This window comes from Polypterus senegalus, chromosome 2 (assembly GCF_016835505.1).
Source record: "Polypterus senegalus isolate Bchr_013 chromosome 2, ASM1683550v1, whole genome shotgun sequence".
NCBI lineage: Eukaryota > Metazoa > Chordata > Cladistia > Polypteriformes > Polypteridae > Polypterus > Polypterus senegalus.
Genome location: NC_053155.1, coordinates 238,872,998 through 238,887,133, shown reverse-complemented (window position 1 = coordinate 238,887,133; position 14,136 = coordinate 238,872,998). Strand labels below are relative to the sequence as shown.

The window sequence follows — 14,136 nt, the reverse complement described above, 5'->3', positions numbered from 1 at the left end:
TTTCCACAATAAATTGATGTTACATATTTATTTATTACCTTTACAAATGATGGATTTAATCGACTACCTTGTCAATGCAATGCTTTCTGGTTTGGGTTACATACAATATTTTGAAACCTATTCATAATGTAAACTGTTTCATGAGATAACAACAGAATTTTAGAAGTCTCTGGGAACATACTCATAACTTAATGAATTCCAATCTAAAATAGATGGTGTACCCTTTTCCATTTTACACAGCTCACACATACCTGTACTTCGCACAACAATAAAGTAAAAGACTTAAGGATATGGCATATACAGTACAGGCACCCAATTCCTGTCATCAAACTTTTTAAATCTATACAGTAGACAAGACCATGCATAGCAGGCATTTTAGAGCAGATATTTCAGCGTTATACAGGCTAAAGGTTGTTCTTCAGTTTAAAGAAATTCATTTGGAAGGAGCCGGGGTCTTGGTTTAGTTAGGCAACTAACCCTAAAATTTGAAAATAATTTGGAATTTTTTTAGTATTTTTTAATAATTGTTTCGTTGTTCATTTTAACAGTAGTGATTCTGAACCATCAAAATTAGTATCTAAAAAATTCTGAAGTCATAAATAAATATAGTTTATATTAATTGGAGGCTGAAGCACGGCTCTTCAAAGGCGCGTGACATTGTCTCAGATGCTGAAACGTATCGGGATTTGTCAATTGAAACAAGTGTCAAGCGTTCGCCCGTACTTTTTGTACTTCGGAACTTTCCGTAATTGCTGGAGCATTTCGTTCTCAGAGTTGGGCGGAGTTTGTCCGACGCAGGAGGTATTCTGTCTGCTCGTGACAACGGCGGGAATTTAATGCAATGATGGCTCAGAGCATCCAAAACGTGACTCTCTCGCTAACGTTGCCTATATCGTGTTTGGTTTGCCTTGGAAAGGTAGGGGAAAGATGTACTGAAGGCATGCCTAATTATTGCATTCTGTACGATGTGAGTTTGGTGGTGGATCAGTAGCTCATTGGTGTAAGAAATGTGGAAAGAATTGAGCTTGCTTGCGTTCATTTAAATGCATTACCTGTATGATTAATATCTTTAACGTGGCATATTGTGTTCAGTGTAGACGGGCCTTTTATCAAGCACACTTCAGCATATCGTGTTCATTCAGCGTGGACGGGCTTCTTCACGTGTGTTTCTTAGAAGGCAAGAGGTGGAGGGGTGGTCAGTCACATTGATCTTATTAACTGTATTATGCCTTGGATTTCAAAATTACACTGTCTGAAAAGAGTATTCATTCAGCTTTTTACATATTAGTGCAATCTGGGTAATTAGAAAAGATGGCTTCATTAAAAAAAAGCAGTAAGGTGGCTCACATCACAGCTAACAGTACCACAATCTTGCATTACAACGAGAAGTCTTTTGTAGAGGTCAGCATGCATCTGCAAAACTCCACGCAAAAATAAAACGACGCATAAGTAAAAAGAGAACGTTTTCTCCATGGGTAAACTCACACGTTGTCTATAAAGTTTGTTTTTCAACGTGAAATGAAGCTTTGCGTATTTTTTGTTTATATTTTACACAGCTCCTTTGCCTCTTGGCTTTGCAAATGCAGAGCTGAAATACTACGACTTTCACCAATTTGTTTTCCAAGTTGAGCATATAACAAAAGCGAACTGATTTGCCTGTGCTCGCAGCAGTGAGTCAGAAGCGGAAACTCAACTGACAGTCTTTTGTTTTCCACTGAAGTGCATTTGCCACTAGGCTATGCTGGTTTTAGTCTATTACAGAAAAGTTCCCATGTTCTTACAGTGTGTCATTGTAGAATAAAAAAGAGCACTGATTAGAGTACAATAAAGATAAAAGGTGATGAAAGAAATTGCAGTTAATATAGGCAAGTTTCTGTTTTTATATACTTTGTCTGGCATTGATTATATTGAAAACTAAGCATTTCTTAAATTAAAAATCAACCCTAATTTACAGTATATGAGGAAAAGTTTAATTATTCATGTGATTTTGTGCCTTGTTAAGTTATAATGAGACCTGCTTTAATATTAAAATAATTTGTGTTGATTTATTAATATATCCATTTATTAATACATTTAGTTTATTAATTTATTAAAATAAACTTTGTTCAGTACCTAAGCAGATATTTTTTAAAATGTATAATTTGTTGAATAGCAAAAGGAAACCAATGATGTCTTCTAATATCAAAACTGTTGTATTATTATAAATATTTCCTAACAGGAGTGTAAGAAGCTTTTGTGTTTACTGTGGAATTTTTGTTAAGTTGAAAGTAGCTGGTCGTTTTCTGTCTCTTGTATGATCGTTGAATGTGAAACATAGTGTTGTATTTTTTTCCAAGTTTATAATTGGGGAACAAAATACTATACTTGTTTTAAAATGACTATTTTAGTTTTATGGGCAACTGTATTTGTCCATATGACCTTGTATCTGGATTGATGGACCCTTCGAAGGCAGTTCCTTATTCCTCACCCAATGCTCAGTCAGTCTCTAGTGTCATTATTGGAATTAGTGTTTTCAGAAATTGTACATAAGCATAAGTAAAGCCACATCTTGGCACATTACAGTGATTCGTGTATTCTGTTAAGTTGTTTCCCATTATAAAAGATGTTAGACTTTGCTTTAAGACACACTTGAAGATAATACATTTAAGATATAGTATGTGACAGTAGTATGTGTAGTTAGTCAGGAATAAGAAATTGTCTCAATAAAATGAACCATTGCCAGCGTTTGAGAGTAACATGTTGCCATTACTCTCTTGCTGCTAGTTAGCAGTTAAAAGAATTAGAACCATAGATGATTTGCCAGGTAGCCTGAGTGAACATTAACTTGAGTATGCATTACTTCAAATTCGTCCATTTGTGTCTGTACTGAAAAATGAAAACAAAAAAAGTCTCCTCTTTGTACACCAGAGGCAGAAATTTCAGCATTCATGAACTCGTTCTACAATTTTTAGAAAGCACATGCCTGTGTTTTTTTTTTTTTTTTCTTTTTTCATTTGTGTAGCTAATTTGTAAACTAATTTGATAGATAATTTATATCAAACTGTTTGTTTTCTAAGCAGTTAAGTGTTAGTGTTAACCATGGAACATATGTAACTCGCTAGCTGTGCTAGAAAACTGTGCTAGTTGTTCTAGAAACTAAATATGTAAGGTTTTCTAGTTAATGTCATATGATTTTGATGTATAAAATAATCAATCATTACTTTTATTTATAGAAGTTGTGTTATCTAGCTTTGAATCAGGTGGACTGGTAAAGAAAAAAACATTTCTTAGTGTGTAGATAAGAGTGCAACAGTTAGCAATCATTTAAGTTTAGATTTGGGAGTGTCTGTATGTTAAAGACGGCACTTCAGAGTTAATTTAATCTGAAATGCAAAAGTTTATGTTTTCAAAACGTAAAAGCAGCATCAAAGTATTCTGAGTAGTTTTTTGACCTGACATTTTATATTTTAATCAAGTAAACTTTTGATTGAGTACTTTTACTTGAGTATTGGTTTGGGCTACATTCCTCATCTCAGATCATTGTTGTTTCATCCTAGTGTGTAACCATGAAAGCATTCTAAAATCTACTGCATTGAAAATTATTTTGTTCTTTCTCAAAGAAAATATATTTTTAAAAAATGCTAATTATTTCAGTTATGCTTATATTTCTTAACCAACCACCATACAATATGTATTTATTTTCATCTATTTTTATAAAATTTTAAATCTTTTGGGGAACATTTTTATTCCTTGTGCATTTTATTGCAGGGTTTTTGTGACTGATTGCCTTTTTGTTTTGCACATAAAGAATTATTTATGATGTACATAAAAATTATTTATGGCCTGATAACTGTATACATCATCGAAAAGATATTGTTAATTCGATAATGATTATTAGGGATTTTAGCCATCCTTTCATATACAGGGTGATTTAAAAAGATTCATCCGTTTCCAGAATGATTTATTTCACATGTAAATCATTACAGAACAGTGCAATAAATTGTAAATGGTTTAGTTGAGCATAAAGTTTATTATGTAATTTTACAAGTGCTCAATATGACCTCCTCCAGCTGTACAGACAACATCAACACGATAGACAAATTCATCCCATACTCGATTGAGAATGTTGGGGGTCACTGTACTTTCAGCTCTTTCCAATGCAATTTCGGAGATCATCCCGTGTTGCTGGGAGTGGTAGCGGTGGCACATAAACAGAATCCTTAATGTACCCTCACAAAAAAAAACTCACACAGTGTGAGATCTGGTGACCTTGGGGGCCAGAAGTGGAGTGCCAAATCGTGGACTCCTTTTTGGCCAATCCAGCGATGAGGGAGCTCGTTGTTCAGAAGGGAGCCAGTGACAGTCAGAAACTCTATGACACCCTCTTTCAATTCGTATGTAATTGGTTCCTAGGCACTTCACGGTTGTAAAAATATGGCACTTAGAAATCGGATGAATCTTTTTGAATCACCCTGTACATTAAAGAGTGACATTCTTTGAACTCCATTTTTTTTCCCCCCAAAGGTGCGTCGCCCAGTTATCTGCTCCAATAATCATGTGTTTTGCTCTACTTGTATTGAAGAGTGGCTGAAGAGAAATAGCCAGTGTCCTACCTGCAGGATACCCATCACCTCAGAAAACCCTTGCAGAGAAATAATAGGTCAGTTTTATGTTTTTTTTTTTTTCTTTTTAATTCATGAAGTCTTTACTAGTCATTGCTAGTTCATCTGCTTTTTCCATTTTCATTTTTTATTTAATACTATCTTTATAAAAGGTTGCTCAGACATACAGTATCTACAGTGAAATAAATTCATGCTGTTGCTATTGATTATAATGAAAGCAAGCAAGGCTGTAAAAACACGTTTTCACTGCATCACTTAATATTATCATGTTTATAAAGAAAATGTCATGTATGTTTACTTGTAAATGAAATTTTCAAAAGGTTTTTTCTGCTTTCTTATTCCCATTCTCGTATATTTTTTATGTGTTACAAGACTAGTCCAAAATTCTACCTCTACATCTACCCCCTGTTTAGTGATTGAATGTTAGAGGCTCTTTGGTGCGATGAAAGTCAATAACTAGTTCCTATTTTTTTTTGGTGATGTTAAGTTGCAGGCAGTTCTTTCTGCACCAAAATGCATAGTTCTCCACCTGTCTTCTATAATTTCTCTCACCTCCATTATCATTGCACACCATTTGTGCAGAATCATCTGAGAATTTTTGCTAGTGACATGACCTGGGGCCTCATGTATAAATGGTGCGTACGCACAAAAATGTTGTGTATGAACGCTTCCACACGATGTATAAAACCTAAACTTGGTGTAAAACCACGCATATTTACACAGTAGCTCATACCCTGGCGTACGCAAGTTCTGCGCTTGGTTTTGCAGACAGACGGCACCCAGTGTCAAAGCAGTGCTACTGTTCCAGTGTGGTTTCCCTTTCTTTTTTAGATCTACATCCCTGACGTGGTTTTATAAATACACTGAAATTAACCGCATATTTATTAGTTTAATGGATCTAATTGTAATTAACCTGTAACAATGTAATGGTCCACAGAATGGTCAAACTATTCCAAATACAATAGCTGCTTTAGCGTTGTTACTATCACTGCACCTTCTTCTTCTTTCAGCTGTTCTCATTAGGGGTTGCCACAGCAGATCATCTTTTTCCATATTACTCTCACTGCACCACTCAGTATTTATATCGCTGTATCTGAGTGGGGAATCACAGCTGTACAGCAGCTGATCGGAAAGAGAATTATTGGTATACAGCATCAAGCATCCGCTGCCTCAGCTATGCTGTCTATTGAACTGCTCTCATACGGCAAACACTTCAGAACCTTTCCTGTACAGACCTCGCAGTTCAGAAACAGTTTCATTCCAAGAACTATAAATGCAATCAATCAGTCCATGAAGTGCTCCTTGTAGAACTGTTTGTACTTATAAGTACAATTACCTCACTGTAAACTTGTGATAGTTATAATATTGCACAACCTGAGCCATTTTATAAAGTGTGTATTTATGTATGATGATGATGATATCATTTTTAAGATGAAATGCAGCAAAATATGTTTATTATACAGATAAAACTTTTAACTTAATTTAAATAATCTATATTGTTAATAAATAAACATGTGAGGACACAGCGTCTCAGAGCTAGCAAGGATCTGCTGCTCCATTCACAGATTGTTTCTGCCTCGCGCTGTATTCTTGTTGGCAGTGGCACGGCACTGGGTAGATAGAATAATTTAATTTAACATGCACTACGAAGATATTTCAGTGTTCCTTAAAAGTTTTCAAGAATCAACATTCTAAGCTTACAGATGGCTTAACGTCTATTACAGAGCTGATTGTGTGGCGATTGGGTATTTGGACAAAGAAAAGTAAGGACCGGAATTGGGGGTTAGTATGTTTGAAAGAGACAGTACTGCTGCAATAAATTATTTCATCGAGCGTCGAGCACGACGCAGCAAGTATCTTGTGTGAGGCATGAACAATCACTGCGCCACCTTGTTCCCATGTTTAATAACATGTTTTAACTTGTATCATCATGAAAATGATATCAAGTATACATCTCAGTATTTTAATACTGTAATATCATGAATGTAATGGATTCTGCATCATGTCGGAGGAAGAGAAAGCCCATTTAAGAATCACATAGTGAGTCACACACACAGATCACATAGAAGCTCAAATACAAAACAAAGCATTTAACATGCTACTTTAGTTATGATGGGATTTGAGAAACTAGTAAATTAAACAATTTAAAGATGAAGTTTATGATGTTCTACTTTAATGACAAAATAAACTACATGATTAAAGTGGAAATTTCGAGATTAAAGTTGACATTTCGTGGTTTTATCCCACTGTGTGCCTATTTTTTTTCTCTGTACCCTAATAAGCTTTCATATGACACTCAGACGGTGGGCTACGACTCGCCTTTTTATGGCGACTTAGATATCTGACAGCTTCTTTTTTATTTCGGGCACTGTGTGACTTTGTGAACTTGAGCTTTCGAGTTTCTCCGACACTCGATCAACTTTTGTTGTTTATACCACTGTTTAAACCAACAAATAGCACATTTTTCCTTGCCTCTACTTGGTATTTGCTGAAATTCTTCTATTTACCCCATGCTTTTGCCGTTGCCTTTTCAGAGAATGCTGAGTTTAAAGGTTGTTTATATTGATTTGCATATTCAAACAGGCATAATTCTGGGATGAGTTTGGGAGTGGCAGGGATGACTGACTGGGATTTATGTAGTCGAAAAACGTGGAAGTTGGCGAACGCAAGATTTATGCATCAGGATTTTTTTGTGTGTATGAACATTTTCACTTTTGTCAGTATGCCATGTTATAGTGTGAATTCTTTGCATGGCGTTATCCATGAGGCCCCTGGTGTACAGAATGAAGAGAAAAGGAGATGGGAATGATTTCTTTTGGTGTTGTAGTTTTATTTATGCCTGTATCAGAAACCTTGGTTCTTACAAACTGCGGTCTGCCCAGAGATTGTCTGTTATTCAGGACACCTTTAATAAGCTGTACATTAAGATCAAGATACAATTTTCAAAATCTCAGACAATAATTACAGGAATTTTTTTTGAATGACATATAATTAAACTTTGTCAGTCAGACTTTATTTTGTGTGTTTTGTTTTTCTCCCCATGGACAGATTCTGAATGATACTGTTTTTGAAAATTACTTTTGTTACATTTCCTTTTTAGTAAAGTAAAATATTTAAATGATCTCTTACAGGCTTTAACTATTTACTGAAATTACACTTTGTGACTACTGGTGTTGATCAGCGAAATTCTCCAAAGCATTTTTGTAGCAAATATACTATGTTAGCCAGTGATCTAGTTTGGCGAGATATTTTCCAGGAAATTCATGAGTAGAACTTTCTTGTGTACTTACTGTAAGACAGTAAACTGCTGACATGCCTATCACTGGGTCGCAAGCACACAGTAGAGGAAAGAAAACACCATTGCACGCAACAGTACTATGCAATATTTTTCCTGTCTCTAACCACACTTATTTTACAAAGGGGAAATCCCGCTCTTCCACTCCCTGTTGTTTCATTCCCTCCCAAATTTCTACCCTGCATGCGTTTAAAAATAAATAAAAAGACCACACTGTTTTCATTTGATGAGCATTGGCTTACTATAATAAGAATATTGCCAGTATTGCCACCAGATGTATAACACTGATCCCTGTGGCTGGCAGCATAACATGCAAGTTAGCCATGTGCCCAGCTAGATCCCAAAACAAGCCTTAAAGCAGCCCTCCCCATCCCTTCATCAGAGAACATAGGGCACGCTATAAAATAATAATAATAAAAAAGATTTATTTCTATTTACAAGGCATTTCTTTCTTATTGATAAAAGTTTCTGCAAATAGTAACCAAAGCAGATGTTCCAGCTGTACCTGGAGCCAGGTCAAACAATGGCATGAGCCAGTCCCATGCTGCCCCTTTGTGCTATGGCCTCTGTATGCCTCAAGAAGGGAACTCTGTGGTAGAGATTGTTGTCTAACACTAGTGCCTAAGAGACAAGTAGCTTCTTTGTAAGGTATGCATTTATTGTTAGCTATCAGACATACAATGGTGGTGCCAACGGGAAATGTAATAATGCATTTAAAACTGGTTTTGACCACCAAATCATTGGTGAATAGCAATTGAATTTCAGCAGTTACACCTATTCCTGCATGGTTTAATTTAAAATAGGAATACCCTTCTGCTCTTTAAGGCCAAAAATAAAATCAAATAAAAATACACTACTTGTATGTGTTTTGAGAGCATTGTGATGTAACCAGTCAACTTGATGTGAGTTGTAGTTGTATTAAATTGTAGTATCAAGCATTTGAATGAGAAAGTTGAAGTAATAGCGAGATGAATCACTTTTTAATACAGCGTCAAACAAAACTTAAATAAAAGACCAGAGACTTTGCATTGATATTCAGATAATAATGAACATGGTTGTCTTTTTTCCATTCGTCGATTTTCTAACTGGCCTGTCCAGTTCACGGTCTTGAGAAGGAGATGCTTATCTTTGCTCCCCTGGACGCAAAATAAGACACTGTCTTGGATGGGGTGTCAAGCTTGCATACTATACTTATTCTTATGGGGCTAATTCAGAGTTGTTGTGTAATCTAGCTTGCATATCTTTGGGGTGTGGGAGAAAAACAGAATATAATCCCCAGGAAACTTGACATATATCTTTATCTATGTCTAGTATACAGAAATGACTAAATACACTGTTCAAAGAGTTTATTCTAATATAAATATTTTTACTTGGTGTCTCACAATGTCTACATTTGCCAGACATTCTTGCTGGTCAGCTGTCATAGTTTTGAAGCACTGGGCTGAAACACTTCATTGTTGAAAATGAATAGGAAAACCCTAAGTGCTTGTTTTGGTTTTTAACCCAAAGTAATATTCTTTAATAAAGCAGCTAAAATACAACATATATAACACCTACTTGTAAGGTGCAAGAGTGAATGGGATGCAGTTTCTACTTACAAGCAGTTGCTACTTTTAAAGAGAGTCTAGTTCCTTGGCTAATTTTAATTAGCATATAGGCATAAGCTGTAACAACGTCTGATCATGTGTATGAGTCATTTTTTTTTTTCTTACAAAAGTATCTGGAAGGTTGAGACCAAAAAAGTGACTTGAAAAGTGCACTGTTGCAAAAAAGCTTTATATTATTTGTGTACATGAAAATATCCTTAAAAATCTTGGTATTTTACTGATTTTTATTTTTCCAGTTGTGATGAGAAAAAGAAATATTTGCTTATTTTTTATTTGCTTGTTGTTTTTGATTTTATTCCTATCCTGGGACCACTACTGCTGTGAGAGGCTCAGACCCACAGGGTCCCTGAATTGGATTAAGTGGAGTTGAAAATATTACGTTACTGTAATATCATTAAATGATCTGATCTTGCACTGCATAAAGGAATACATGTAGTATTGCTGCTTCCTGTTGTAGTTGCTGAACCTCCTGCAGCAGTTTTTATAGAAAGCATATACAGAGCTTTAATGAACTTTCTATTTACTTGTAAATAATCTGATGGCAGCCATGGAATGCATAGCAATTGTTTGTTTTTATTATGTTTTCCATTTACAAGAAGGTTTTCATACATGTGTCAATTTCTTTTAGGGCAACTGAGGACTGCAGTGTTAGAATTAGACAAAAATGGGAACTTCTTATTTTACCACACTTCTTTTGTTTTTTAATTAGTGGTCATCAGAATCAAAGATTATAGTAAACCAGAGACTTTTAGCAGCATTATGTGTAACTCAAGAATTCACCCAGGAGTTTATCAATAGGAATACTCAACCAGACAGCAATAATAAATGTTTTCTCTATATATCACCTAAATGTAAGCAGAGTATCGATTTTAAAAAACTTGGTGTTACTGTGTTGGAAACAAGATGGTTAAAGTTTAACTATAAATAAAAAAGACTCTATTTAACAGCTTTTTTTTTAATTTTTTTTTTTTAAGTATAGCTAAATGGACACTTTTTTTTAATTGTTATGGTATAGCTGAATGAGTGTTCCTGAATTGTGGCTCCTTCAATAAAGGAAAAAAAACTCCGCTAAAAATGCCAGTTTTGTGGTTGAATTGTATTTGAAACGGCACTATACACATTAAATAATTTTAGTTTGCTGTTCATTTTCAGGAAGAAATGATAGCTTTTCTTTAAATGCTTTTTATGAGGATCAAGGTTGCAGTTCATTGGGGACTGTGTGTTTCTCTCAAAAGTCAGACTGAAAATTCACGTAAACTAAACAAAGTGGGAATGTAAAATGTTAAAAATGAGAAGTCTGAAAAGCTCCATGGCTCATGAACACAGCAGTAACTGTATTGTGCTATGATGCAAGAGTAAGGGACAAGCACAACTCTTACAGAAAAGATCATAACCTATTTTATAAATTTATTTGCCTGGACCTGATGCTCACTGTTTACATTTGACCTGAAGTTAAGAAGAAAAGTAGTCTTAAAAGTATCTTTACTTGTGTTTCTAAGGGTGACCAATGGGTACTTTTCCTGATGCTCTAAATTAAAGTGTTAAATTGCTCTTAAATTGCAAGCATAATCTTGGTCAAAAAAAATTCTTTTTGGTGATGGGCCAGTTGGTGACAGTTGTTTTTAGTAACACAATCCAATCAAGAAAAATGTTTCTAGAGAAAGGGAAAAGGTGGTAATGTCTGGCATCATGAAGTGTCTGGAAATCGAAACAGAGGAAAAGAAATGTGATATAACAGTAATTTTCCCACAACAAAATAGTCCTCTTGTACTTTGGCTTAATATTTTATGAAGTACTAAAAGTAAATGAGTATACAGTAAATTAAAACATATTGTATTTTTCAAATGTGTTGAATTTCTTTTTCTTCATTTTTGGTAGTCACTGGGGTTAAGGGGGTTGTTGCCTTTTTGCTTCATGAAAGTTGTTTTAAATTCTTGCCTAGTCAATATCTGCATTGAGTTTGTCCATTTTGTTTGTTTAGATCTGGGAAATACATGAAAAAACATGTTAGATTGATTGGCAAAAAGGGATTTTTAAGTATACCTAAGTGGCTGGTTCTTGTCTAGTCTGTGATGCATAGAGATATATTACTATTTAACTTGTATAGAGACATTTTAAGTCTGTTTTAAATAAATAAGTTGATTTTGATGCTTTTATAGGTGCTTCAAATGAATGTGAGACAAGTGATAGCCGATCTGTTCGAAAGCATCTTCGAAAGACACGACTTGAATTGCTTCACAAAGAATTTGAGGTAATTGTGATGAAATACTTCCTTTATTTTAAATAATGCTATATTACTGATGTAGTACAAGCCATAGCAGTGATCTCATTACCCACAAGGGAAATGGTAAGCTATCTGTAGCACTTCTAGATGTGTAACAAGTTGGATTGACCAAAACAGACTAATATTTGGTAATAGACACTTGTACTTGGTATTTATATATTCTTGTTTCTTTGGTGTATGAAGAGCTGGTGTAGTATACATGAGGTGTAAAGGATGTTTAGCATAATTATTTACATGCCTCTTAACTGGGGAAGTGCTTATGTTCTATTATTTGGCCTTTGTCAGATTTACCACTACTCATAAGCAAGAATCTGGCGTTGGATGCTTAGCAAGTATGTGATAAAGCAACAGGTCAAAATATTCAGAATTTTTAAGTTACTAATAATTCAGTAGAGTCTATCTCTCTATCTATCTTTCTATAATCCTAGAATGTAAAAGCCAGGTGACGAGATTTGATCTTACCGGAAGTTCTCGAAAGACATTTTAAAGACCCGCGAGACAAAAAAGACTGACAGTGTAGCGTCTCGCGAGGCCATGGAACATAAGATTCTTGCAAGACACGCCCTTCTTATCAAATAAGACCATGGACAGCCAGCAAAACATTCAGTCATGTACCTTTAGCAAACAAGAAAGAGCATCGCGGAGAAAAGACACCCAAGGCGAGATACATATGCAGAGAAAGGTACAGAATGTGAAAGCAGTAAGAGGTGAAAGTATTGTAGCGTCCCAGCCAAGCTGAAGCCTTTTTTGTTTTAAGTGACTGTTAGGTCCGCTCGAGGGAGGGCAGAGTACAGCACGGCATACTGATAGCTGGGTGCTGATTAATGCGGTAAGAGGGAGGTGACACCTGTGGGTGGAGGGGTTGGAGAGGGTGCTAGAAAGTTGTGGTTGGGGTTACACAGTCAGAGATTGTTAAAGTAGAACTTTTGTGACACTTTACGTCAGTCGCTACAGTATCAAAAAAATAGATAGCACAGATCGCACTAACAAAAAACAAAAGGAAATTAGTTTAAGTTAGAGAATTTTTAAAACAAGGTTTAACTCAAATGCATCTATTGGTTACTTTGCAAAAAAATTAACTGCCTATGATATGGATTGTTTTGTCTGTGCTGAAATTCCAGAGAAACCTATCCTAAATTGTGGTACAAAGTCATTAAACGCAAGTCTCACAGACCTCCATTTAAAAGATTCAGCATATTGGGACATGACAGATTCCAAATATTGTTTTTACAGAAGTTCTGAAATAAAAGTGAAACTAACGAAATGGCAACGTGAAGGCCGAGTACAGCACGGAAGACTGATAGCTGGGTGCTGATTGATGCAGCAAGGGGGAGGCGAGACCCGTGGGAGGAGGGGTTGGAGAGGGTGCTAGAAAGTTGCGTTTGGGGTACGCAGTCGGCGATTGTTAAAGTAGAACATTTGTGCCACTTTATTATGTCAGTCGCCACAGTATCAAAAAAAAAAAAGATGGCGCAGATCGCATTGACGCAAACAAAAGGAAATTAGTTTAAGTTTGAGGATTTCATACACGGGGTTTAACTCGCATGCATTTATTGGTTACTTTGCAAAAAAAAAAAAAAACATTAACTGCTGAGGATATGGATCATTTTGTCTGGGCCGAAATTCCAAACAGAGAAGCCTATCTTAAATTATGGTACAAAGTCATTAAACACAAGTCTCACAGACCTCATTTAAAAGATTCAGCATATTGGGACACGAAAGATTCGAAATATTGGTTTTACAGAAGTTCTGAAATAAAAGTGAAATTAATGAAATAGCAACAATTCAAAGAAAAAAAAAATCTTACAAGTGTGTATCCAGAAAACCAAACACGGGGGTTGGCGAGCAAAGCGAGCAGGGGGCCAAGCCCCCTAGTTTTATTAATTTTATTCTTATTGGATGATGTAAAAAAATGAAAGCATGAGGTATATGAAGAGTCGAGATTGGTGAAACAGGACATTGTAAGTTATTTTTTTCTTAATCATGTTTGTTTATTTCACTAATGTCTTGTAGACATTGTAGAAGCCTTATGTTCTATTTTAAGGCATTATAGTTTTAAATTTTTACAGTCAAGTGCAGACAGTTGCTACCAGTTCATTGTTTGTAACAAAATGAGACTTATTGTTTGAACATAAATAAATACAAAAATGAATAAAATCCTTGAAAATGCACACATTTAAGCCCTAAAACATGTACACAAAGCATTTATCCAAAATATATATGGTATAAAGGAAAATAGTACTTGTCATATTTGCAAACTATGATTATAATAAAATGTTCATATTAAGAAAATGCAAGGCTAATATACTTAACAGATTGTGATTAATGTAAGCAGATTTGTCTGTTAAG

General features: G+C 35.1%; 1 protein-coding gene across 1 annotated transcript in view; it reads left to right on the top strand.

The window, feature by feature from the left end:
• Nucleotides 1–756: 756 nt before the first annotated feature.
• obi1 (ORC ubiquitin ligase 1) overlaps nucleotides 757–14,136 on the top strand; it is a 32,155-nt gene continuing 18,775 nt past the window's right edge. The window contains exons 1-3 of the mRNA XM_039745375.1: nucleotides 757–916; nucleotides 4,504–4,639; nucleotides 11,663–11,754. Of these exons, the coding sequence (XP_039601309.1) occupies nucleotides 842–916; nucleotides 4,504–4,639; nucleotides 11,663–11,754 (303 nt within the window). The 5' untranslated portion in view covers nucleotides 757–841. The remainder of the gene's footprint in view (nucleotides 917–4,503; nucleotides 4,640–11,662; nucleotides 11,755–14,136) is intronic.